Below are 27,176 nucleotides of genomic sequence, written 5' to 3' on the forward strand. Positions count from 1 at the left end.
ATGATAAATATCCGATTATATTGAATAATGTCTGCTACATATAGATCAAAAACTAATATTTTGTTCAATATCTGATGAAAACACCATTCTATTAAATCTTGTGAGGGTTTTTCATTAAGAATTTTTCGATAGAGTTTAAAGCCTTCAATTGGTATGATGGAATAATCATATATCTAATCGGTGAGTATTGAGTGGGAGTACCTAGTAAAAGCAACAAAATATTAAAAGGGTATTTCAGTACTTACACATTTACCACTATTTAAGGTTCAATGTGTGCAGCGAGGTAAAGGTGGGTTTAGCTACCACATCCCCGTCCAGAAAATTCTTTGAATTCTTCCAAACATTAGGTAAAACTCAATGTAGATCAGTGAAACCTCTTCTCTCTATCTTCGAAACCTAATTACAAAATGCACCTATTTTATTGCTTAAAAACATCATTTTTATAATCTCCAAATCTTTCCTGAATTAAACAATCGAACCCCTGCTGAATAATTGCCAAATCCGAACTTTGTTACAATGAGTAGGGCCACCTAAACATCATCCTTCAGACTGCAAAAAATTATTTGCACATCAACAATTTAATAACATATTTTGGTAAAACAATTGTCCACAGATTTTGCACTAGAAGTACTAATTTTCAACTCTTAAGTAATCTGTCCACAGATTCCTGGAATTTCATTACAACTTCGATAAGAAAAAAAACATAATACTATAAACTTGTCATTATGAAGCATACATTAACAAACAATTGTGGAAAAACAAAGCAACCTGTGCCATGAAAGGCTTCAGAACCCATATCTCCATATCATGCCATTTGTCATAGCTGCTCATGAGCAAACTATGCTGTTCTGGTCACATGATCTCATCAATGGCCAGAATCTTACCACATGAGTGGCTAACGTCCACTCATGCAATTGACCAATTTCAGTAACTATATCTTTCATGCCATCCTCCTTAACCAGCCCAGAACTCCAAGAAGAGCAGCATCCAATATTGGGGATTTTTTCTCAAGTCCTGAAATTCAACAAAAAAATTTCAAATTTTTTTTAAAGAAAGAATCCATCCACAGGTCACCCATTTAGAATTTTTTGGTAATGAGATCATGAGCTAGTCAAACTTTTTTCTTTTTTTGGAAAGGGATTGATTTCAGAGTCAAGGGCCTAGATTTAAAAATTTTGAGCTTGCTTTGCTGTTTTCAGGGAAAGAGAGCTCATTACGTGAAATAACTACAACAGTACCGGGTTTTGTGTTCTTCTGGTACAAAGTTTTAAGGAATTCAAAAGCATCCATTTTGAGGACTTGCTGTTTATAGGGGGTATGAAATGGGTCAGATTTTATCCAAATTCCGAATGATCTGAATCTTAATTTAGTGGTTTTGGACCCTTGGAGTAGACCTGGAAAAATGGGTCGGATATGGGTTGATATCTCCGGACCTGAGCAGGGTCTGGGTCAGATATGGTCCCATCCCCATATCCGCTTAGATCCGAATGATAAATTGCTTTGAAATTATATTTTATGTTTTTCAAAATATCTCTTTTCTAATACTTCAATATAACATGAATTCTTAAAAAATAAAAGAATTATAATAGTAAAATAGAATAATACAACAATTAGAAAAGAAATAGAGCAAGAAAAAGTTGAATTGTCCGAAATTATCCAACCCGAATCAAGTAATTCGGTCGGATTTGATCCAGATTTAATGAAAGCAAATGTTTCGGATATGGTTTTAGCTAATAGGATCCGAATATACTCTTCAGGCCCGAACCAGACCCATTTTAGATGGGACTGGGTTTTTTTCAGACAAGTTGTAGGATGTTGTTTTGTGCTGCTTTGTGATTGTATGGTTTGTGTCTTTCGTTTGTTTTGTCCTTTATGGGCAGGTCTATTGACCTCCTTTCTTTTACCAATGAAATTTTACTTACCAATATCAGCAGCTACACGATGAGCACACATTATTCCTGAAAAGGCCACAGCTATAACACCTTGTCCTGGAAAGCAACTATCCCCAACACAGTATAGACCATCTATAGCCTGCAATAATATTAAGTATTATAGGCCCCAGTCCACTATTAGGTTTGTAGAAAGTTGACTCGACGGCAATTATGGCCAAAAAATAATAAAAATCAATGATTATCATTAGCAATTAGATTCAACTTACTGTTGTGTTGAATGGCATCCCCAATAGACCCTTGGGGATTCTACGTGGCATTGGTCCATAGGTACCATTATCCCGAGCAAGAAAACGCCTATGTGTCTTGGGGGTCCCTATCTGTCAACACCAGCAATACCATCAAATGAAAAAAAACCATAATACTAATTAAATAAAGCAAGTGACTGAGTGATCTACAGATTTCCATATTTAATCACAATTATAAATGACGGAACTATTGGAAATTCTCCCAATCAAAAAAACAAAAAAACAAAAAACAAAAAGAAGAAAGAAAGAAAGACTAACCAAAATTAGGCATAATTGAAAGGATAGGGTGTTAAATGTTAATATTAATTCTTTCCTTCTAAAATTTGTCGTGCTTATGGGAGATAAAGAAATTCTGTCATTGAAGTTATATTAAGTTATGTTAATTCTTCCCTTATATTCTGTCACAACCATAATATTAAATTTTGACATATTTCCACGAAATATACTGAAATATTTCCATTTCCACAAGTTCCGACACAAAATTTAATCACAATTTCTTGTTGTATATATTTCGGTGGAAATCACTATTCATTTCGTGAAATGTTTTGATGAATAGTGAATTTCGGCTGAAATTATTTAAGTATAAAAATGCAATATTTAGGTGGAAATATTTCAATGAATAGTAAATTTCAACCAAAATATTTTCTTTTTTGAAAAAACTTATAATTGCTTTTAGCAAGAACTTGTAAATTACATATACCATTTACTAATAAAAATTGCATAGAACATTCATCCATTAGTATAAATGAACATTCATCCATTAGACAAGAAGCAACAAATCAGAGGAGTGTTTTCAACCATAGCAGTTCACAAGCCCCGTATGACATGGCTCGAAAATTTTGCTTCTAGACACTATAGTAGGAAACCACATCCTATTTTTGTTCGCCAAGTGACTAGATTACGTCAAACCATTGTACAATAACCTAAGGTGGATCTCCTATCAGATATTGATCCAGCATAGCCGGCATCGATCCATGCTTCAACTCCAAAGTGGCCCTGATTAACAAATAGAATACCATGCCCTAGACACCCTTTCAAATAACATAGGATCCAAATAGTTGCCTCAAGGTGTACTGTACGAGGAGAATGCAGAAATTGACTCATAACACTAAATGCATACACGATCTCAAGATGCATCATGGGCAAATATATTAATTTCCCAAAAAATCGCTAATACTGCCCTATATTAGAAAATAACTCCCCTCAGAATCAATCTGGCGATGATTCTGCTTAATGGGAGTATCAGGGGGCCAAGTAACAGGTTGGCTAATGGCCTGGAGAAGATCAAGAACATACTTGCGTTGGAAAATGAAGAAGCTAGATCATGACCGAGCGACCTCAATGTCGAGAAAGTACTTGAGATGACCAAGATCTTTTACTTCAACTACCTATTGAGATATGATTTAATAGAGGCAAATCCCTCGGCATCATCCCCACTAAGAACAATATCATCCATGTATATGAAAGCAATAGTCTTGCCATTGGCATGATGAAGAAACATAGAATGATCAATAGAACCCTGATGGTAGCCATATCGTAACACGGCAGCCTCAAATCTATTAGACCAAGCACAAGGAGATTGTTTGACACCATACAAAAAACTTCTCAAATGACAAACCATGCCACGATGAGCGGGAGAGCAAAATCCAGGAGGAAGAGTCATCTAGACTTCATGTAAGTCTCCATCAAGAAAAACTTTCTCACATCAAGTTGATATAGAGGGCCGACCTATGAGCAGCAAGAGAGGAGCATGCGAATAGTGCTCATCTTTGCCACAGGAGCAAAGGTCTCCTGATATTCTACACCATGATTTTGAGTATAGCCCTTGGCTACAAGACGGGCTTTGTAATAGCAATAGAGCCATCGGGATTGTGTTTGATAGTAAAGTCCCAGTGGCAGCCAACAACCTTTTGTCTTCCAGGAAAATGTACCATTTCCCAAGTCTGAGACTTCTCAAGAGCACACAATTCTTCAGACAAAGCTTCGCTCCAATAAGGTTTTTGTTTAGACCAAGTAAGAATTTTGAGACTCTTTCCTTCTCGACTATTTTCCTATATTTGGCTTGTCGCAAATCATGGAGGCTGCTTTTAATCTCTAGTAGTTCTGTCGTATTGTCATTGTCGGAGTACGTTTCCTTCACTGCATCCCAGACTTCTTTTGTTGTTCCATAGAACATGAAATTCTGCCCAATTTCATTGTCCATGGTATTAATCAACCACAACATTACCATGTTATTTTCAGATCTCTAGGTTCGAAATTTTGGGTCTTCCTTTCGTGGGGGTACAATAGTGCCTGTGAGGTAGTCATCTTTTCCTTTCCCTGATATGAACATCATCACCAATTGAGCCCATTGAAGGTAATTATGTCCGTTCAGTTTGTGTCTAGTTATTGGAAACGTGAGACTTTCAGACTTGCCATGACTGCTGTGAGAAATCTATTCAGAGCCGGAAGAGGCGTTGGAGGTGCTGTTTTTATCAGTGGTCATTCTGTATTTTACCATCATCAGAATTCTTAGAGGTTCAGAGGTTGCTCTGATACCATATAGAAAATATGAGAGAATTCTTCTCGCATTGTTGTATTTGGATAGGCAAGAATACATGAATAAATATGAGAGGATACCAACACAATTAGGTAATTCAACTCCTTGATTCTAGGGAGTAAAAATAGAAACCAATTAAGCCATAAATCTTGGAGATTTGGATACTAATTATCCTCATCTCTTTATTTGGAAACTAACAAAATCTGCTAAATATGAAAATGCAATCTGAGATTTCCTCTGATTGGACATTCCAAAGTCCATAGTATATGATAAGGTAATGAGGTATAGATGTGAAGAATGCAACATAATCTATCCTTATGAAAACACTCAAGAAGAAAAGTGCAGAATTAGATGTAATGTTAACTCAAGGAGTATACACAAAAGGAACTCCTGAGAGTTCAACCTCTAAAGGAATAAAAATTGAGGAAAATGTTAAAGTGTGTGTATGCCTTCATGAATCCAATCAAACTACTGCTAGTACTGATTCATTAAGTACTTATATTAGAATTGAAAGAAATTCAAACGAGAGGGAGCTAAATGATTCTTGAGGGGTCTAAAAGCAAGAAGAACAAGTATAGATAGATATTCTAAAGCTTTTTAAGGTTTAGGGTCTGATTGGGATTAAAAGAAAATGTGTAAAAAATGAAGAACAAAGGAAAACGTGTATGAAAGTAGGTGAATTTGACCCTCTCGAACTCGATGGGAAGGCCGCCTTTGGTGCAAGTAGACCAGAAAGTTTTTGAGCAACATAGGTGCTGGCTCAAAAATAATCTGGCTTGGCAAGTGGTGGAAAGGAAAGAAAAAGGACTGTCAGAATTGTTGTTTGTTGAGAAAGAAAGGAAATGGCTCATAGGGGTTCTAGAGGAGGCAAGCTTACATTTGGTCAAGAAGGATGTCTGGAGCAAGAATGTTGTGTCGGACTCTTGCAAGTTAGTGTGCGGCTATTTGAATGAGCATAGAAGATTTGTGGTGGTCACGGAGTACGCTAGTAATGGTTGGACAAATCTAGTAGACACTCTGAGAGATCTCTGTAAGTTTCACCGGTTTCAAAGAAACAAAAAATCCTTTCGATTTTGGTGCTTCAGATTTTGTGGGTCCAAGGAACAAAGGAACCCTATCTACATCTAAAACTTTGGGATGTGGCAGTGGGGCCATACTCTGTGAGACCAAGGACAAAGGAGGATTTTGGGAGGATGTGTCTAAAGTGATAAACTGGCTTATAGGATACTATGACTCTTACTTTTCAATCCCTTGGGGATCAGACAATCGAGTCTTTGTCTGTGCTACTAAGCATGAGTTTGATATCTTCGTTGGGCTAAAAAGTGTGCAGGAGCATGATTTTGAGGTCCTTCTTCAACCCTAGTTTGAAAATTGCAATAGCTAGGCTAAATAATGGGAAAGGCCAGGGACGTGGGTTGACATTGTTGATTTACCATTTCACAAGTGGAGCGTAGAGGTTTTCAAGTCCATTGGCACTCTTTTGGGTGGCCTGATCAAAGTTAGTGATGGGACTTCGGCAATGGAAGACCTCAGAGCAGCTCCAATTAAGGTGGGTTGGAAAGCTGTCGATATCCCCCAATGGATTAAGGTTGTGGAAGTTTCTTGTGCGGTAGGACTTCGCATCTTCGATGTTAGGATTGGTGAACTGGAGAGTTGTCATCAAGTTCTGTCGACTTGGTTGGTTGTAGCAACCGGGATGTGGATCTCACCATCCCTTCTTTAGGCTAGGAAGCCATGACCAACGTTTGGAAGGTGGAAAACGTCATACAAGCAAGAGGTCGGTCGGAGAAAACGAAACCTGCGGTTAGCCAAGGAAACATAGTACTATCAGTTCCGGAGCAACATGAGTCTAGATCTTGACCGCTTAATTCAAATTGCAAGGGTACGACTAGCCATCACGGGGACAGCGATTGTGACAAGGAGAGGCCTAAGAATAAAGGGAAGGCAGTTGTCATCGATTATTGAGGTACAGTTGAGCAAGGATTCAGTGCGCAAGGGACTACCTTAGGTTAAATCAGAGAGCCTCGGTTTTGGAGTCATGTGGACCCATGGAGGAACATGTGCAAGTGGGAGTCTTTTGCTTGCGGAGGCTCATTGCACGTGTCTTGTTCATTGCAGGTTTGTGTGAACCTTTCTTTTGGTCTAAGAGCAAGCCCGTGACCCTGCTAAAGCCCATAGGCCATTTATTTTTAGAAGATGAGTTGTTAAACCTAATGATTTCATCCATTGCACGTGGAGTCATGGAGGAACACGTGGAAGTGGGAGTCTTTTGCTTGCGGAGACTCATTGCACGTGTCCTGTTCATTGCAGGTTTGTGCGAACCTTTTTTTTGGTCTAAGAGCAAGCCTGTGACCCCACTAAAGCCCATGGGCCATATATTTTTAGAAGATGAGTTGTTAAACCTAATGATTTCACCCAAGCCCGATGAGGTGCTTGGGTAGGACTCTTTAACAAAGCCCATTGAGGATTTGTTAATCACATCCTCAAAGGCTTTGGTAAATAGCCCGTCTTTGGAGCAAAAGCTAGGGCTTCTGGAAGGAAACGTCGTTGTAGATGATCGATCCATCACTCTTGTTAAGCCTTGGGTTGTAGGAGAATCGCCCGCTATGTTCAACAATTGGGGGCAGAGGAAATCTCAAACTGTGATTTCTCGGAATTCTTACGTGTGGACATCACTAGGAAAGTTGTAGTTCTTCTACAATTTGACCCTAGAAGGATTTCTAGGCTGGTCTTGGGAGAGATTTGGTCGTGGAAGAAGAACAAAGTGGGAATGGCTCCGATGAAGAGGACCCTAGACCAAAACTCCAAAAGGACTCCCTTTTGTGCATTGTGGATAACCATGGTGCAGAGAAAGTGTGGGGCTTAGAAAGAATGAAGCAGCAAGTGGTGGAATTCCTGGTGGACTGGATCACTGATCATATCAGTAGGAGTCCTGGTCGACGAACAAGAAGAAGATGCAGGTTATTTGCAGCAGATTGCTCTGAAACTTCAACAGAAAATTGGTGAGTCTACAGTAAGATCATCACTGATGGAGATCCAGTGGCTGTTGAACAGAAGTGCATTAGAGAGGAGGTGGAGAATTTAATTCGTGATGAGGGGCCAAAAGGGGAGTTCAAACAGGATCCATTGTTGTTGGAAAATTCCAAAGAGGAGGTGAAAAAATTGAAGATCAAGATGGCCAAGTTCAAGATTTGCAAATGTCAGTAAGTAGGTTTCAAGAGAGCTCTGCTTCTGTGCTTGGGAGTGGGAGGAGGTTGCAGGTTCCCAATGACAATTAACATACTCTCATGGAATGAGAGAGGACTCAATGATAGAGCTAAGAGGGCAACAATTAGAGCTATGATTGCTAGTACTAAGCCAAATCTGGTTGCTATTCAAGAAACAAAGCTGGACAAAGTTGACTCGGATGTGATTAGAGATATGTGGGGGTCCAAAAATAAGGGCTGGTGTTATCTTGGAGCAAATGTTACTGCAGGGGGAGTAATAGTATTGTGGAACAAAAACACGATTGAGGTCTTGGTCTGGTAGGTGCTTTTTCAGTCTCAGTGTTGAGCAAGTTGGTGGGGGAGTCAGAGCAGTGAGTTTTCTCGGGGATGTATGGCTGTCCAAAGATTGGGAGAGAGGTCAATTTTGGGAGGAATTGGACACAGTGGGAAGCTATCGGAACCGTCCTTGAGTTCAATGCAGACTTTACACCAAAAGAAGAAAAAAATACAAAACAGAGGCAATCGTCTCTTGAAGGCAACTCTCTTCCTTCGAAAATTCTATTATTCCACTCCTTTCAAATCCTACGCAAGTTATTTGCAATTGCAATTACACGTGCTTTGATATTTTAAACAATATTGAAATCAAAGAACTTGCTAAATGAGTAAACGTGTATAAAATGGGGCTACAAAAAGTTAAAACTGTATAGGTTATTAAAGAAATGTATAAGAGTAATCCTTCGAGCACGATCACATCATGGAAGGTTATGCTCGATATAAATGGATCTCCATTTTCACCAATCATGTGTATATATTCTTCAAAGGTCCATACAAAGTCTAAAAGCACTTAGTGTACTACCACTAAGGTTGTAAGAGTAAGCAAGGAGACCTTTAACTTCATTCACAACTAGATCATCCTAAGTTACCATAAAATCAAGTATGCCAGGTTGCTATGTCAGTGAAGTTTGTGTACATTAATACCAATGGGTTTCAACCCATCCTTACACCCTAATCCAACTGCTTGCTAAAAAAAGGTGCTATGAAATCAGTAACAGTACGACATCTACCTCTTTAAAAACAATCGATGATTTAAGCCCTGGAAATAGTTTCTTTTCAAGTCTGGTTATGATTTCATCTGCCACAATCTCCTTTTTTGCCTCGTATTCTTTTTGAGGGAGTCCCTGTTCAAATAAAGGCCACTTCATTGTTATTTGGAGTTGCTCCATATTATCACATACAAACCAAGATTAGCACAAAATACAAAAAGATAATCAATAACTATGTAAGATTAGTTTCATCTTCACTCTTATAATGAGAGAAGGCGGAATAGAAGTGCTTTGACATGAAAATTTGGATCTCCCAAATGCCCCCACCTTTTGCATTCAAACTTAATATAATAAAGGTTATTTTGGTCAAAACTAAGAAAATTTCAATCCCACGATCCTATAATCACCTTGGTTAATTTTCAAAATTACAAAAATATCTTTTTTTACTATGTAATCTCCAAAAACCCTTTAATTAATATTTTAAATTGCAAATAAGCCCTTCTAATACATGTGTGTTTGCACTTTGCACATGCCACCTTCTAGTAATATATAATATTGGAATAGAAAAATTCACCTTCCAATCCTCAATGCAAGATGTTGTAAATATGTGAAAGATATGATGTCCTTTTGGAGCCAATGATGAGTCAAGAATAGTAGGAATGCTCAAAAAAATGCTTCCATAAGGCTCCTCTAACCTAGTCCACTCATTCTGCATAAATAAAGGAAAATACGAGATACAAGACGGTGAATACAGCAGTTCAAACTCTTTCAATTAAGCCTTGTAAATTAAATCTACTTAAGATATCCAACTACCTCAAGAATAAAATGATGGCAATCTGTGTCTGGTGGCAAGAACTCTGCTTTGACTCCCATATGAATGGAAAGAAAAGATGGCGCTTTAACATAAACTCTTTGGAAATTTTCCTCCTCTTTTGGAAGATCATTTCCTTTTAAAAGCTTCCCTACAATAGAATGAAAATTCAGTTTTAATTAGAACTCCAGCAAAAGGAATTGAAGTCAATATAATGAAAATAGAATGCTCAGCAACAGAACTGACCAAATGTATCCCATCTAGTTGCATTTGATATTATGGTTTTGGAAAAAAATTCCCTTCCATCCGAAAGCCTTACACCTACCTGCAAAAGAAAAAGGACTAAAATAGCATAAAATAAAAACTTAGCTTCCAGATTTATGGCTACCAAGCATATGAAATCTTAACATTAATGATAGAGGGTAACACTTACAGCCTTTCCATCCTGAAGTATAATACTAGTCACATTTGCTTTGTACAGTAAGTTACTCCCCTTGTCTAGTAGGCCTTTGGCTAAGGATTTTGCAATTCCACCAACGCCTCCAACAGGGTAGTTGATCCCACCAAAATGCCTATCACATAAAACCTGGAGAAAAGAAAAGCAATAAACAAGGTAACACAACAATGAATAGTGAATATTAAAATGGCCCAAATGTATTAAAAAGATTACCATGCTTGCATTGATCATTGGTGTCTGCAACGCGTTGACCGTGCTCACTATGAAACACTGCAGAGACACCACATAGATAGTATTCACTTTGTGAGTTTGATGGCATGTGCAAATTTTAGAAATCTAACAAACAACCAATCATACAATCCAGAAAATAATGTTACCCACCTCAGCATCTATGAAAGATAACAACTGGGGATCCTGTATGAATTTCCGAGCTATGTCTCCCGCATTTTGAGGCAAATAATAGGCTTCCAAAGCAATCCATTAATAAGTAAGAAAATTTCAGAAACAAAGAAAATTTCCAGGTTTTCATTAAATATTTGGTGACTTGAAGGTAAGGAAAAGAAAAAGGAATAAAACCTCCATGATTAATACTAATAAGCATCAAGTATAAATAGAGGAAGTTTATGGCACTCATAAAGAGAGTCTAGCAGCAGAAAACCGGCACACGTGGCATTAACCACATAACTATTTGTGTTACTTTCTTCTGCACCAACCACCACATTCTTCTAATTGTCAAAAGAAGGTGATATTTGATGGATACGACTGTCCAATCGCATAAAAGATTGCCCGAGTGGTGGCACTGATGGCATCCCATTTGGAAGACAGTCAGATTATGGATCAAAGAGTTAACGTCAACTTCACAATCTTATTAACATAGAGAGCTAATATTGCCACACCAAATTTTGCTAACGCCACCCTAAGATGTGTGCTAATTCTTTGGTGATTACATACGACTTGGGGTGGCATTAGAAAAGGTTGGTGTGGCAATAGGATCTCTCTAAACATAAGCTCCATGTTACATATTAAGTAGGAGTGCAATTACCAAGAGTCAAGCATTCAAGAGGCTTCTGAAAGAATTGTCCAAAGAGGTACAATGGTTCCTCAAGTGACTTCAATTCCAATGAGTTCAAGGCATTAAAGATCTACAAAAAATAATCAGTTATGGTGAATTAAGGATTGCAAATAAAGAAAAGAACATGGAAGTTGCATTTACTAGTCAATTAAGACAGACCTTCCAACACTCACTGTAAAATTTCTCGATCCCTTCCTTCTCATGGGGAAATTTACTGTTAAGTTCTTCAATGAAGTCTCTATAATCTCTGTGCACTTGGACAGAGAGATCATGGGGTAGATGGAAATGAACAGTGGTTGGATCAGGTATCACCTGCATCTCACACCCAACTGCTGCCAACGCTTGAGTTATCAAATTTAGATTACCCTGCACATCATAATAAAAAGCCAACGAATACATCAGATTAATGCTTGTAAAGATTGACCGTATAAAAATAGCAGATGATCGAAAGATAACTGAATATCACAGGTTACACTAAAAATATACCATTGAGAACTTGCAGAATTTAGGATTGGGGTATAAATCTTGAGACAAAAGAGTGGGGTCCATTGTTGTGTTTATTTTATATATATGAACGAGTCACTAAAATGGGTCATTCACAATGGATATCACAATCAGTTGTCTTTTAGATCAAGCAAGATATCCAGTTTATCCACTGCACAACATAGTGAGACCGAGATGACCTGTCTCAGCATCTCATCCGAGATTCAAGGACTTAGTCAGCTCATATTTTGAAAACTCAGTTGAGGCAACTGGTTTTACTCCTTTTTTTTTTTCATATAAGTAAATCTTACAATTATGATGAGAGAAGGCAGGGTAGAGTATTGTTGACAACAAATGCATATTAGTTATTTAAAAAAATATATCCAAAAAATGCAACCACATTGCATTAAATATTTACTATTATAATGAGAGAAGGGTGAGTTGTTGACACTAAATCCATGCTAATTAATTATGAAAATAACCTTGCATTACATTTCATGGCACATGTTAATATGTTAGAAGACTGGCACTCATTGCCTCCTGACCTTCTAAAAACACACCCCATTTAAAATACTGGTCCATTTGGTATTTTTGTTTTTTTAAGCAGGGTGCACTTTGCAATCACATGGGGTACAACATGTGAGTCATTTTACAATACTAGACTACCTACATAAAATTTCTAATACACCCTTTTTAATAATTAATTAATTATAAAGATAATTATGCCTTTCTAGGAATACTAGAATTTGTAAATCAAGTGAGAACGCACGTACCACCACCACTAGTTTATTTTAAGAATCTAAATGTTTTTTTTTTCTTGTTAGGTAAGCTGGACTTTGAACCCACGACCTCAAAGTTGTTTTGCAATGTGTCCACAAACTAAGCTATGGGTCTAAGCCTGTATGACTGAATTTAAATGTTTCTATATTATAAATGAAATAATTTGTGTGATAGAGCATCAATAAATCCACTTACGAGACATTGAACCAAGTTTGAAAACAATGTTTATCTCATACTTAATATGGCAAACCTGACCTTTCTCTTGATTGTTTTTTTTTTTTTTTTTTTTTTGTGTGTGGATAGATTTCTCTTGATTGTCTTTGTTTTCTAAACCAGAAATAACTGAGAATCAAAGCTGACCTTATCGCTGAAACCGAACATCACTGATGATCCAACATCAAAAGTGTAACCATCTCTCTGGTAAAACCCTGAACTCCCACCAGGAATCACATATTTCTCCAACACCAAAACCTTAGCTCCCTTGACTGCCAACTGTGGTGGCCAACTAACCTCCAATTCCCGATCCAATAACAATTGCATCGTAGTAACTTTCTTATCCTCATCTCCATTTCCTCCACCTCTCCCCACCACTTTCTCCTCACTCAATACTGCTTTCGACCTCAAACTGAATGTTCTATCCCTACTCTCCTTCAAAAACTTAATTTCTCATTCCTCTTCTCGAAATCTAAGGTTCTGGGTTTACAAACAAACCCAAAGTTCAGATTAATCGGTCTGAAACTACTGAATTCTTGGTTTTGGGGGCAAAGAAGGGATGGAGAACTGAACCCTAGGTTGGCCATGGATTGTGGTGATTAGGAGAGGAGCATTTTTTTCGTTTCTGGTTGAAGAAAAGGAGAGTTTTGATTAATTTTTAAATCTGGAGATGAGTGGAGTGGGTGATGATTCCACTCCATGATCCCTTCAGCAGATGAGACAAAAATAAATTTATGCCCTGCTTGGTCACGCAATGCAAAAGACATTGCAGACAATTTGCATGCATCACCTAACAAATTGGGGTTTTTATAGTGTTTCGGTTTACTCGCTTCAGGTCCCAACAAACAATGCAAATTACATTGCAAACTATTTGCATGAATCACCTAACTATTTGGGGTTTTTATAGTGTTTCGGTTTACTCGATTCAGGTCTCAAACCTAACAAATTGGGGATTTTATAGTGTTTCGGTTTACTCGCTTCAGGTCCCAACAATGTTTTAAAAACCGAACCGACGAACCAACCAAAATTTTGCTTGATTAGTCGGACCGAGGTCTGACCGGAGTCTAATTTGGTCAGACCTATTTTATTTATTTATTTTATTTATATAATATATAATTTTAAAAATAATACAATAAGGGATAACTCAAAAAATTAAAATAGGATAGATTAATAAAGTGCTAATTTGATTAAAAATTTTAACAAACATCCACTAAGCTTAGGGAATTTTATGTTTAATTTTCTCTTATTTAAAATGCCCTTGGAAAATATTCATAACTTTATTTTAGAAATTCCTAAAAATATTCATGTACTTTATTTAAAAGTCCTAATAAAATTCATGATTTAGCTTAATGTTAAAAAAATGATTCTTTAATTTTAATCTAAGAAGATTTTGTAAAAATCTTAAGAATTGTTGTAGAGGGAAGACTAATAGGACTTTAAAAAAAATATTTAAAGAAAACATTATTCACCGTTGAATTTTAATATTTAGTTTTGGGAGTTTGGTAGCCATACATTTTCAACACCACTGATCAAGCTCAAACAAAAATAAAAATAAAAAAATTGAATTTTTATTTTTTGAATCTGAGTTTTCTTGTGGCGTCCCGCCGAATGCTAACACAAAATCCCATGTCAGATCTCGAGACACTAGGTGGTGTTCCAAAATTTCAGCATGGTCTCCTCTGTTTATGTTAACATTTCAAGGCGTTCAACCTGCACCTAATAGACAACATACATAATCTTGCATATATACATACAAAATATAATACAAGCAGAAGCCTATATATATCTAATAACGTACGATAGATCAGAGTGCGGAAGAAGAAATTTATATACGAGATTATACAAAAATTTATCACTCTAGCAAAAGTCATAACACTCAATACAAATATATAATATTCCTGGATAAATCGAGTATATCCCCAATACTCACCAGGTAACGGACTCTGGTTGTCTATCTGACCCACCAGATGATTCTCACTTGTGCTTTATACCTGCTTAGCAAAGCTCTAAATCTGAAACTAAAAAAAATGGAGAAGGAAAGGATGAGTAACAATGGTTACCTAGTAGGGAATCAAACAATTTCTACCAATAACCTCCCATAACATGAACGAATAAATATACTGAATCATTTTAACATATACAAAGTTTGATAGAAGAAACTACGATTAACTGGTACATATAGTTAAAGATGAGTAACTAAACATTTTAAAACTCACATTACATCAATCAGCAATACTCACTATAACATTTTCTTTTATACAAATCTAGTTGGTCAATTGGAAACATTAAACATGCATTTCATTTTATATATCAAAATAAGATAACATATACATAATACACAATGGTGGAGTAGTGGAATTAGAGAATTGAGATTTATGACTAGATCACTCCTGGTTGGGACATGATGTTTAATAATAAAGTATTAGTTCCTGATTTTGTGGCTGGTCGTTATTTACCACACTTGTAGGACCATTTATCCGACTAAAGTTGGTCGTTTGACGTGATCGTAAGCAATGGGTCTCTTTTCCATGTGTCAAAATATTCGATTACTATAGATTATTAGTGATTACTGACTAATCATCTTCGTCTATGCCAATCAGGCGTGCATATGATTCCCAAATATATAAACTATTCGTATATGACCACCTTTACATTACAAATTCACTAATAAAGATAGAGAAGAATAAACTCGGATTCCAATTATGACTCCACCCTCATACGCGTCCTATACCACGTATGAGCTTACTAGTCCCTATCGTACATGCCAGGATAGTACATCACTCCGGATGATATGACGCACTATCCCTTCAAGCATTCACAGACTCTTTAACAGCTCACAAAATAGTTATATATATATATATATATATATATGAAAAATGTTCAGCACCAAACATTTTAGCAAACATTTTGGCAAAATATTTTTCAAAACATGGGTTAGAAGTTTTGGAATTGGCTGATTTTTGGTGATGATAATCTCCTCACCGAAACTTCTAACCCCATTAAAAATGATTTACAAAAAATGGACAGTCCACGATTTTTCAACTTGTAAAAATGGGGCTAGAAGTTTTGAAATGAGTTGATTTTTGGTGAGGATGATCTCCTCACCGTAAAGATCATCTTCACCAAAAATCAACCCATTCCAAAACTTCTAACCCACGTAGGACAAAAATGGTTGGCTAAAATGTTTGGTGTGTATATATATATATATATATATTATTTTCATTTGAAAACAAAAGAAAAATTAATAATACAAGGTTGAGAATGGATATGCAATTTTCTACCATACAACTATGGCCACCCCGTCTAAAATAAATAACGGAACGGAAAAGTAAACAGCACCTCGCGCTAACAGAAAGTAAATAAACATGCAACCAGTAATATTATCCCTGGATATCCGTTCATCAACTTACACACAACACAACAATGTAAAATGTAGACATCACCCCTCGGGAGTGACTCTGACATTTTACCGTTTCATACTCTTTTTTTCTTTTTTCGATTTTTACAGTTTTCAATCTCTCAAACAAAATATTCACTTTCTGATATTCATCAACTCAATATGAGTTCAATGAATATTAAACCATTTTCCAACTATGAAATTTATTTTTATCAATAACATTGAAAAAATACCAAAACTTAGATCAAAACGAGGTCCGAACGATGCATAGGACCCAACTAACCGAAATAACCTAGTGAGATATCCTACTCAAGTATATTTTTGTGGCGCCCCGCCGAACACTAACACAAATCCCCATGTCAGATCTCGAGGTAGTAGGTGGCACCTCAAAATTTCGGCATGGTTTCCTCTATTTATGTTAGCATTTCAAGGCGAATAATCTGCACCTGATAAACGACATACAATCCTGTATATATACGAATAAAATAGAATACTAGCGGAAGCTTATACATATCTTATATCGTACGATAGATCAGAGTGCGGAAGAGAAAATTTATATACAGGATTATACAGAGATTTTCTCACTCTAACAAAAGTCCTAACACTCAAGATAGAATCCATAAGACTACATGGGGGAACTGACACCACTAGGGGGTATAGCCCTAGTACTTACCAGGTGACGAACTCTGGTTGTCTATCTGACCAACCAGATGATCTTCATTCGTACTCTATACTTGCCTCGCCAAGCTCTAAATCTGAAATTAAAAAAAAAGAGAAGGAAAGGGTGAGTAACAATGGTTACCTAGTAAGGAAAAACAAAATTTCTGCTAATAACCTCTTCTAACATGAACGAATAAGCATACTAGATCATTTTAAAGTTTGTAAAATTTTACAAAAGAAACTACGATTAACTGGTACATATAGCCAGGGATGAGTAACTAAACATTTTAAAACTCATATTACATCAATCAACAGTACTCACTATAACATTCTCTTTTTATAGAAATCTAATTAATCAAATGAAAACATTAAACATGGATTTCATTTTATATATCAAAATAAGGCAACATGTACATAATACACAATGGTGGAGTATTGGAATTAGAGAGTTGGGATTCACGACTGGATCGCTCCCAGTCAGGACATGATGTTACAATTCTTTTATGGCTTTTAGTTCCTGATTTTGTGGTTGGTCGCTGTTTACCACGCTTGGTTGACCATTTATCCGGCTCAGGCTGGCCGTTTGACGTGACCGTAAGCAATGGGTCTCTTTTCGATGTATCAGAACGTTCGACTACTATAGATTGTTAGTGATCACTGACTAATCATCTTTGTCTATGCCTATCAGGCGTACATGTGATTCCCAAATATACAAACCATTCGTATACGACCACCTTTACATTACAAGTTCACTGGTAAAGATAGAGAGGAATAAACCCGGATTCCAGTTGTGACTCCACTCTCATACGCGTCTCATACCACGTATGAGTTTGGTGGTCCCTACCGTACATCCCAGGATAGTACACCACTCCGGATGATATGACGCACTATCCCTTCAGGCATTCACAAACTCTTTAACGGCTCACAAAATAGGTACATATATATATTATTTTCATTTGAAAACAAAAGAGAAATTAACAATACAAGGTTGAGAATAGATATCCAGTTTCCTACCATGCAAGTGTGGCCACCCAGCCTAAAATAAATAACATAACGGAGCGCCTCGCTCTAACAGAAATTTAAATAAACATGCAACCAACAATATTATTCCTGGATATCTCTTCACCAACCTGCACACAACACAACAACGTAAAATGCAGACATCACTCCTCGGGTGTGACTCTGACATTTTACCGTTTCATACCCTTTTTCCCTTTTTTTGATTTTTACAATTTTCAATCTCTTCAATAAAACATCCATTTTCTGATATTCATCAACTCAATATGAGTTCATTGAATATTAAATCACATTTTCCAACTAACGAATTTATTTTTATCAATATTGAAAAAGAAAACAAATTTTATATCAAAACGGGGTCCGAGCAGTGCACAAGACCCAATTGATGGAAATAACCCGTTAAAATATGCTACCCACGTATGATTTGTTAAAAAATACAATTAAACATATCAAACATGCATTTTCTAGCGTGAATTTTGAAATAACGAAAGAATTCTATATTTTGGAAATACATCAAAAATTTTCAGATAAAATCCTAAATGCAATTTTCACAATCTATGATTACTAATAGAAATTGAGAGTTCCTTACAATGACTAAGCAAAAGGATCAAAGCGTGTGCGAGGAAATCGAGACGATTGGTGCGAAAATCGAGGCGGAACGAACTTCGAAGCGGCTGATTTTCGAAACTGGCTTGGTGGTTTCGAAGATCTCGATGTACTCGTCTCTTCTCCCTTCTACGGCGAAAGACAGTTTGACCCCGAAATCGATGAAAACCGAGGTCGAAGTTACGAAAATCTCCGTATAAAAATACGACTGATTTTTGACTATATGGGGTGAAAAAGACGAGAAAACGGAAGGAACTTGGTTGGGTTATATAGAGAATGAGGCTGCGGATGTTTCTCCCTTCTGCGTCGGAAGACGGTTTGACCCCGAAACAGACGAAATTCGAAGTCAAAGTTTCGAAATTTCCATATCCAAATATGGCTGATTTTTGATGATATCGGGTGAAATAGAAAGTGAAATGAAGAAAGGTTGGGTGGGTTTTATAGAGAACGAAGCTGCGGACCTTTTTCTCTTCTGCGGCGATCGTCGAAAGTGGACTGTTTGCGAGAGATCTGAGGTGGAAGGTCGAAGAGAAAAAAAATGTCATTTCGTATAGGTCTCGGCTGTTTAGACGCGTTGGGGAAGATGAGATTAAAAAAAAAAATTAAATATTATTTATATAATATTTGGGACGAATTCGGTATTTCGCCTATTGTTTTGATCGACGATAACTTGGTCATTCGGTCTCCAAACTGACAAACGAATACTCTATTTCGCCTAATTTTTCATTCCGGATCTAATGATATAGTCAATTTTTACAAATTATGTCTCCATAAAAAATTTACATTTTTGGCCTGACGTGACCCATAAACTTGATGTCGTTTTCGTTTTTGGCGATAATTCAACTTCCTGATCTCCAAAAATGATAAATAAATAGTCCATGTTGAATAATTTTTCGTTATGAATCCAATGGTGTAATCGAATTTTAAAAATTATTGCTCTAACAAAAAGTCACTATTTTAACCTGGTCCGATCCGGTAATCGAGGATTTTGCAACTTTTATATTCGGACTCGCATTTGAGCGTGCTTACAGGCTAAACTATGTTTTTCGATCATTTTGAATCTGATGGTGAGGTCAGATTCCATTAAAATGATCAAAAACATCCTAAAACTTTACTCTTAAATCTCACTTTCAAGATTTTCTTAAAATTTTACTATTTATTTTTTTCCTCGAGATACGAATTAAAAATTCGGGGTGTTACATTCTCCCCCCCTTAATAAAAATTTCGTCCTCGAAATTGAAATCATACTTATCAAACTTTGTCGCGATTCCACTAACACGACATGTATAATAAACACTACCTATTTTCGATTACTATCTATTCTTAGTCCCAAACCAATCACGTGGTCTTATCCACAAATACGATTGTGGCTCAAAATAGATCCTTCTAGAATGGCGTTTGTCTATAATAGAATACTTTCCCAATGAGGAAAGGGCCCCTCTTCTTTTAACCTAAGGCCCTTGGCATTTTCTCTTGTATTTTTCATTTTTAATTAATTTCCATTAAGGTTCTATAAATTTGTAGAGAGAATAGTGTAACCTTTGATTTTTATAATGAATACAAGAGCATTGTTATTTCTTTAATCTTGTTTCCTTGCTATGACCTTAAGCTAACCCTCACTTCGATTAAAGAGTGGAAAAGCCTAGAGCAAGTTTAAATTCTGTCATAATTTAGTTTTTATTTCTCTTTATTGCTTTAATGATTAGGGGTTCACTTCAAGACTTGTCCAACTCCTATGGATTGAGACTAAAGTAAACTTCTACACCTTTTATGCTAGAAATGATGAATCATGCTTAAATTAGATCAAGATGCTTCATTTATGTTTAGATAATTGGTAGTAGGAACTTCATACATGATGAGTAAAGAGACCTTAGGTCCTTTAAATTTGAGCTTCTATTGTTAAATCTCCAAATCCAAGGAGTTAACACCAAACCCTTTGAATTGAGTTAAAAAGAGAATTTCCTGAATTAGATCAGGTAGGATTGAGTTTCTTTAGGTGGATCCTTGTCTAATGGTATTTCTCTATATTTCTTAGCTTCATTTCATTTCAATTAGTTTAATTTCCAGCAACATTTAATTCCCTTTTGGTGAATTAAAAAATACAAAATAGTTTTTAATATTGATTTGATTTAATTTTATAATCTTTGCTTGATTCTACCCCCTTTCCTAATGTTCATCACTTGCCTTCCACAAGTTTGATTATAAATTGAAGTTCTAATTTATACGCATTACTTATCACCCTCAGCCACTCACAACAATGACCACACCTTTATCACCCTCACCCCCAACTCTTGCCCTCACCACCTTTAATCACTCATGACAACAGTCCCACCATTATCATCTTACATGTCCATTATTGGCCTCACTCACCCCATTCACCTCAGCACTACTCATTTCCACCATTCATCTTAGATTTATACTCAGTTGCCCCATTCTCAACTCTTCTCATTCTCATTTCAGTCGCACACATTACTTTACAATCTATTTTTCACTACACCGTTTGGCTTATATTCGAAGTGTCATATTCTAAAAGAAGAAAGGTTTCACAATGTAGACTCTAAAGGGGTCCACAACAACATTCTTGATTCTTACTTGCTAAGAATAAAGTGAGTTAATTTTTTTCCTTGTTGACGAGTTCGCGTTATGTGTAAGTTATTTGACCTCTTATATTTATGATTTCATGTGAATGATTCAGACAGGTGTCCGATATATCTCTTTTTAAGTATAGCTTGAGGCATGAACGAGTATCATTAAATGTGTTTAACAAGCTATTATTGGTCAAACTAGCCACTTGGGTCTTTGCAAAACTAATTTTTTTAAACTCATCTTTAAAACTCAAATTACTTTTAAAGTTGGCTGAATCAACTCATCGATTTTAAATGTTTTGAAATCGATTTAATATGAAAATATTTTGTAAAATTCCACCGAGTTAACTCACTAAATTTGGGGGCATTTAAAATGATTTAATTTTTTTAAAATAAAAAATACCCAAATTGGCTCAAAGATTTTCCGTGTACATAAGGCTTAAAAATATATATATATATATTTTACAATGATACATGAATTAACTCACCGACTTTTACTACATGGGAATTAAATCATAAGTCAATTTATTAATTTTTTTTATTACATCGAATTTGTGATGTCGATACAAATTTTCATGTGCAAAACTCAGAGAATTTATGAAATTTAATTTTGGGAAATCTAAGTCATAGGGCTCGATTGGTCTATTTGGCATAAAGTGATAATGATGATCGACCCTTGGACCTTGACCTTAATCTTTCCAATTTTGATTGTAATTTGACTTTGGTCTTTACTCGTTGACTATAGGATAGTCTTGGATTATTGAAGAGACTGATCACTTTCAAAGGGCGTGTTAGGCGTCTAACACCTTCTAAAACCCATATTTCTCATGTCTCTTACTCGTGGACCGATCTAGATCCACTAGGAGTTATTTTTTGTTCCTAGACCTAAACTAGGGGACAACTCTCTGATTCTCAGAAAATGCCCCAAATCACCAATACTTCTTATTTTTATCGTAAAATGTATCAAAACACTTTTAATAGCAACTCTACTGGGGATTTAGGGTCAAGCATGACCTGATCGAATACTTCTTTTTTGGTTGACTTTTCCTTGGGTCAACCCAGTTGATCCATGAAGACTTTAGTCCAGACTAGCTTTTTATTTCTTTCTATCTGTAGTTGCTTTATGTAATTACTATGCTTGTCTGCTCATAATTCGTGAAAATGCCCCGAGCACATCCTGTCCCTTTTGCACATATTCACGAGTATGCACATACTTGTTTGCATCATATTTTGACCCCCAATAGCATCGTAGTCGAAACATAGCCAATCTGGTCCCTCGATACACGGGTGACACATGCGAATGCTCAACTTCAGTCTAGTACCTTTAGGTATATCAAGTTAGAGCACCACATACTAGGGGTACAACTTGGTTTGATTCGAACTGAGAACCCAACCAAACAATAGCTTTGGGGTAGATTTGTTCGGTGTGGAAGAAGTTGTGGTTCGGTTTCAAGTTACGAAAATGGAGAACCGATCAATTTGGTTTGGTTCTTAGATCAAACTTGTATAGAACCAAACCAAATTGAGAGTCGAACCTTTGTGCAATGCATATGTATATATATATAATTACGAATTATTTAAGAGTTAGGACATAGATTAATGATCTTTAATGGATAAACTAATGACTTTTATGGATAGATTAGTGATTTATTGTATGAAATTTATGTTATTATATGTTAGTTTTTTAATTAAAAAATATTATTTACAATTTATAGAATATTGGCAACTTGTAGAACCAAACTGACTTTAGTTCGGTTTGGGTTGGTTTGGTACCAATGGGATTCAATTTCGGTTCTTATTTAGTAGAACCGAACTATGTTGGTTTGGTTCCAATTTGACTTCAAACCAAACTAAGTTGCACCCCTACTACGTATCGTCTGACCAAGTGAAACTGGAAGGTATATCGGTGTTCCAAGATAAACATATAACGCCATTGATAGTGCCTCAGTTGGGAGGTTTGTTGTGCTTGAAGATTTTAGAGTACTTTTTAAGGATGTTGAAACTTTACCAAAAAGTTTTTGACAAATTTGGGCATCGCACCTTTTGCTTCTATTGATTTCTCCTGGTATGTGCTAATGCGCCATCGTAAATGATGTGTTATAGCTGACTAGGGTAATGGCCTCCACTAAGGCTTCGATTGTTACTTCTTCGCAGTTTGAACAAGTCAGTACGAGAGAATGATGGCTCCATACTTGGTATAATCAAGTCGTCAATACCTTTGAGACTTATCAATCAATAGAAAGCGAGCTAGCACCTCTTGAAACAAAGCTAGTTGAAAAGCAAATCGCCATTGACAAAGGGTAAGCTGAGCTTTTGGCTATGAGGGCTCAAATAATTGAAAACGAAGAGAAGTAAGACAACTTGCACGACTAGGCGTGTATTTTTTCAGATCGTATTTCTAGGATAAGGGAATCTCTTCTTTCTAGTAATTCATTTCTACTTGATGGCTTGTTTTAGCTTTCTACTTGATAGCTATGAATTATGTAATTACACCCTCTTCATTATTTTTTTGGCCTTATAATCTGTATTATGAGAATGTAAACTTTCACTAGCTTTTTGCACCTTCTGTACTTTCTACTATGAATTTCTTATTTATTTATTTTTTTGACAATAACATCATAAGCAAATTTATCACGAGAGAAAAATAGGAAATACAAAAAAATGAAGGTACTTAGACAAAAATAAAGGAATTCAATTGATGATTCCCTATTACATTGCATTATGTCGAAATTCCTTAACTGAAATAGGTTTTAAGCCATTTTACATTGATTGGCTCTTTGATTAATACGCCTTCTAGTGTAGCTAAATAATAATAGCCTCTAGGTGAGGCTTGCCTTACTTGAAATAGGCCCTCCCAATTTGGGGCAAACTTTGTTGTTGAAATTTCTTTTCTAACATGGGGGCATACCTTGAGTACTAAGTCACCTTTTTCAAAGGACCTGGGTCATATGGTTTTATCATGTGCTCGTGAGATTCATTTTCTATATGCATGTGCTATCCTTTCTACTTTCATTCGCCTTTCATCAAGCGCTTCTAAGTTGACCAGTTTTTGCCTTGCATGCTCATCAATTTCTATGCCATCAGCTAGGGCGATTCTTACAAACTATATCCCAATCTCAATTGGCAATACAACCTCAACACCATAAGAGAAAAAGGGGAGGCTTTAGTAACGCTCCTAGGCGTAGTTCTGTATGCCCAAAGAGCCAACGGTAGTTGATCATGCCACTTGGAAAGGTGGTCATGTACAGTTCGACTGAGGATCCTTTATAATGTTTCATTCGTTGCCTCTGTTACCCATTACCTTTAGGGTAGTAAGGCATTGATTTTAGGTGCTTTATATCATATTTACTTAACAACGTTGCCATGCTACGATTCACGAAAGGAGTCCCATTATCTAACAGGATTTTCTTTGGCACCCCAAAACTATATATGATATGTTCTTTGATAAAACTAGAAATTGTCATTCTTAGAATGCCATCTTCAGGGGAAATGATTCCACCTATTTCGTGAAAAGTTTCATCGTTGTGATATCCAAATATGACTTATGGTTAATTGGTCCTTTAAGGTCAAGACCCCAGCAATAAAATGGCCTGGGTGTTTCCAAGCAATGTAATTTTGTGGTTGGTAAGTGAATTAAGATTCCATGCACTTGGCATTGCAAACATCTCTTAGAAAAATTTGCAGCATCTTCTTCCATTATAGGCTAATAATAGCCTATGTCCAATAGTCTTTTGAATAGGCATCACCCTCCTTGATGCTCACCATTTCTACCTGAATGCAATTCTTCCAACACCCATTGTGCCTCCTTTTTCGAAAGGCATCATAGCAACTTGCTATTGAAACTTTTCATATAAAATATATCTTGCAACACGACAGAATGCTTTGCACCCCTTCTTAGACAGGCTACTTTGTTGTGATCGGCTAGTACATATCCCTCTTTTAGGTATTTGGTGATTGTCTAGCACCATTCATCTTCACTCTCTACCATTACCACTTATGCCTAACAAGGTGTGGCTTGACCTTTAGGGCACAATTCCAGCACAAGTCATGATTGAATAGCCATTCAAGCCAATAGTATACTTGTCGTTGAATGTGTGTGTACAGTACGACGTCTAACATTTTCCAACAAAGTCAATTATGTATCTCTTTCAAAACTTCTTCGACCTCCTTTGGGCCTAAACACCTTGCTAAAGCCTTATCCGGGCACCTGTGATAAAGTACTTCTTGATAAACGACAAACGACGTGAGTTGACACATCGTCATTTTCCTCTCTGTTAGCGGCAAGTTTAAGTCCTTGATTATGTCACTTCGCCAATCTTCTTGTTCATCAATGTAGTCATCAGAGTACAAAGCAAAAGGTGTTATCCACTTGATGATACATACATTCTCTTCCTCTTCAAAATAAACTTTTGATGCTAGAGTGGTGAGGGCATCTGCGTGCATGTTTGTTGTTATCCCAATATGCAATATTATAACATTTGTGAACCATTTTAGCAGACTTTGCGCTCTCACATGATATGGTGCCAAAGAGAGTTCTTTTAATGACAACTTTCCTTTCATTTGTTTAGCTAGGAGGTTTGAGTCCCGTTTTACGTCTAGGTTTCGAATACCTATAGCTTTTGTGATTGAAAGCCTTATAGGAAGGCTTCATACTCAACAACATTATTAGTATAGGGGAAGGCTAGCTTGACTGATAGTGATGTCGATATCCAATTGGGATCAGTTAATACTACCCTGGTGCCCCCGCCTTCTGTTATTAATGATCCATCAAAATGGAGAATCCAATTTTTAGTTGTTGAATTAGACGTTGGGGAATCAAGTGCCACCATTGCTTATGGAAAATCTTCAGAAGGTTCGACTTATGAACCACATTTTGACCCTGGAAATGCTGCAAGTATATCTGCTAAAACCTGACCCCTGACTACTTTTGGTGCGATACACTATATAAAAATTCTGACAGCATTATCGTCCATTGGGCAACTTTATCAATCAACATGGGCCTAGTTAGAAAATACCAAACCGGGTTCGCCCTTCTATTACATGAATCGTGTTAGCTAGGAGATAATATCTCAGCTTTTGAGATGCATAAACAAAGGCAAGACACACCTTTTCAACCTTCGGGTATCGCAAATCAGCACCATGCAAAATTTGACTCATATAGTATACTGGTCGTTCAATGCCATCTAGATCTTCCTGGCAAAGCAAGGCCCCAATAACTTCCTCCATGAACACAAGGTAAATAATAAAAGGCCTGTCAAAAATGTGGAACAAGTACGGGTGCTTTACTCATGGCTCACTTTACTTCTTCTAGCTTGGTGGGAATTTTTCCATTCCAATTTTACATTCTTCTACAATAATGCTATCAGAGGCATTGTGGACTATGCCATCCCCAGAATGGAATGCCTTAAATATGATATTTTCCCCAAAAAACTCTTGACCTGCTTGATTGTCTTTGGTACGATTATGGACATGATAACTTCAACCCTTGATGACTCAATACTTATCCCTCTTTGTTGCGCAATAAAACCCAAAAAGTTCCCTGTTGACACACTAAAAAAGCATTTCAATGGGTTCATGCGTAATCTGTGTTAATGGCATCTCAAAAGTACATCCCGTAAAGTGGCCAATGTTCATCACATCTCCTGCTTTTTACCAAAAGATCATTCACATAATCTTCAACTTTGTGATACAACATGTCCTTGAAAATGATGTCCATCGCCCTTTGGTAGGTAACTCCGACATTTTTTAACGCAAACAACATAAGCATATAGTGGTAGTTCCTAGATGGCATGCGAAATGAGGTTTTTTCGACATCTTCTGGCGCCATCTTAATCTGATTATAACCATTGTATCCACCTAGAAAAGGAAAAAGTTCAAGACCTGCCGCGACATCAACCAACATGTCAATTTTCGGTAAAAGGTATTCATCATTTGGACAACCTTGTTAAGGTCGCGAAAGTCCACACAACATTGAATTTGACTATTCTTTTTTTTTTAACTGGAACCACATTGGACAGCCATTGAGGGTATTAGATAGGCTTGATGAATCCTTCTGCCAATAAATGTTGAATTTCTTCTTCAATTTGCATTTTGATTATGTGTCTAAATTT

The 27,176-nt window shown here is 36.5% G+C and overlaps 1 protein-coding gene across 1 annotated transcript; it reads right to left on the bottom strand.

Moving 5' to 3' along the window:
• Positions 1-559: 559 nt before the first annotated feature.
• LOC147381343 (prolycopene isomerase 1, chloroplastic-like) lies at positions 560-26,968 on the bottom strand. Its single transcript, XM_086430559.1, has 15 exons — positions 26,676-26,968; positions 26,173-26,317; positions 12,949-13,236; positions 11,485-11,691; positions 11,296-11,395; positions 10,635-10,717; positions 10,467-10,523; positions 10,230-10,382; positions 10,043-10,121; positions 9,799-9,947; positions 9,560-9,694; positions 9,007-9,120; positions 2,159-2,269; positions 1,923-2,031; positions 560-1,014 (listed from the first exon to the last, which is right to left on the bottom strand). The coding sequence occupies exons 1-15, from the start codon at positions 26,966-26,968 to the stop codon at positions 941-943; spliced, it is 2,097 nt and encodes a 698-aa protein (XP_086286685.1). The 3' UTR covers positions 560-940.
• Positions 26,969-27,176: the final 208 nt, after the last annotated feature.

This window comes from Akebia trifoliata, unplaced genomic scaffold, assembly GCF_017979445.1.
Source record: "Akebia trifoliata isolate Shusen 1 unplaced genomic scaffold, ASM1797944v1 Contig00554, whole genome shotgun sequence".
NCBI classification, from domain to species: Eukaryota; Viridiplantae; Streptophyta; class Magnoliopsida; order Ranunculales; family Lardizabalaceae; genus Akebia; species Akebia trifoliata.

Coding starts and splice junctions, on each gene's coding strand:
- LOC147381343 (XM_086430559.1), bottom strand. CDS start 26,968: ATGTTGGTTGATGTCGCGGCAGGTCTTGAACTTTTTCCTTTTCTAGGT. Junction 2,032..2,158: donor GGATGCCATTCAACACAACA/GTAAGTTGAATC, acceptor ATATTATTGCAG/GCTATAGATGGTCTATACTG. Junction 1,015..1,922: donor TCGTGTAGCTGCTGATATTG/GTAAGTAAAATT, acceptor GTTGAATTTCAG/GACTTGAGAAAAAATCCCCA.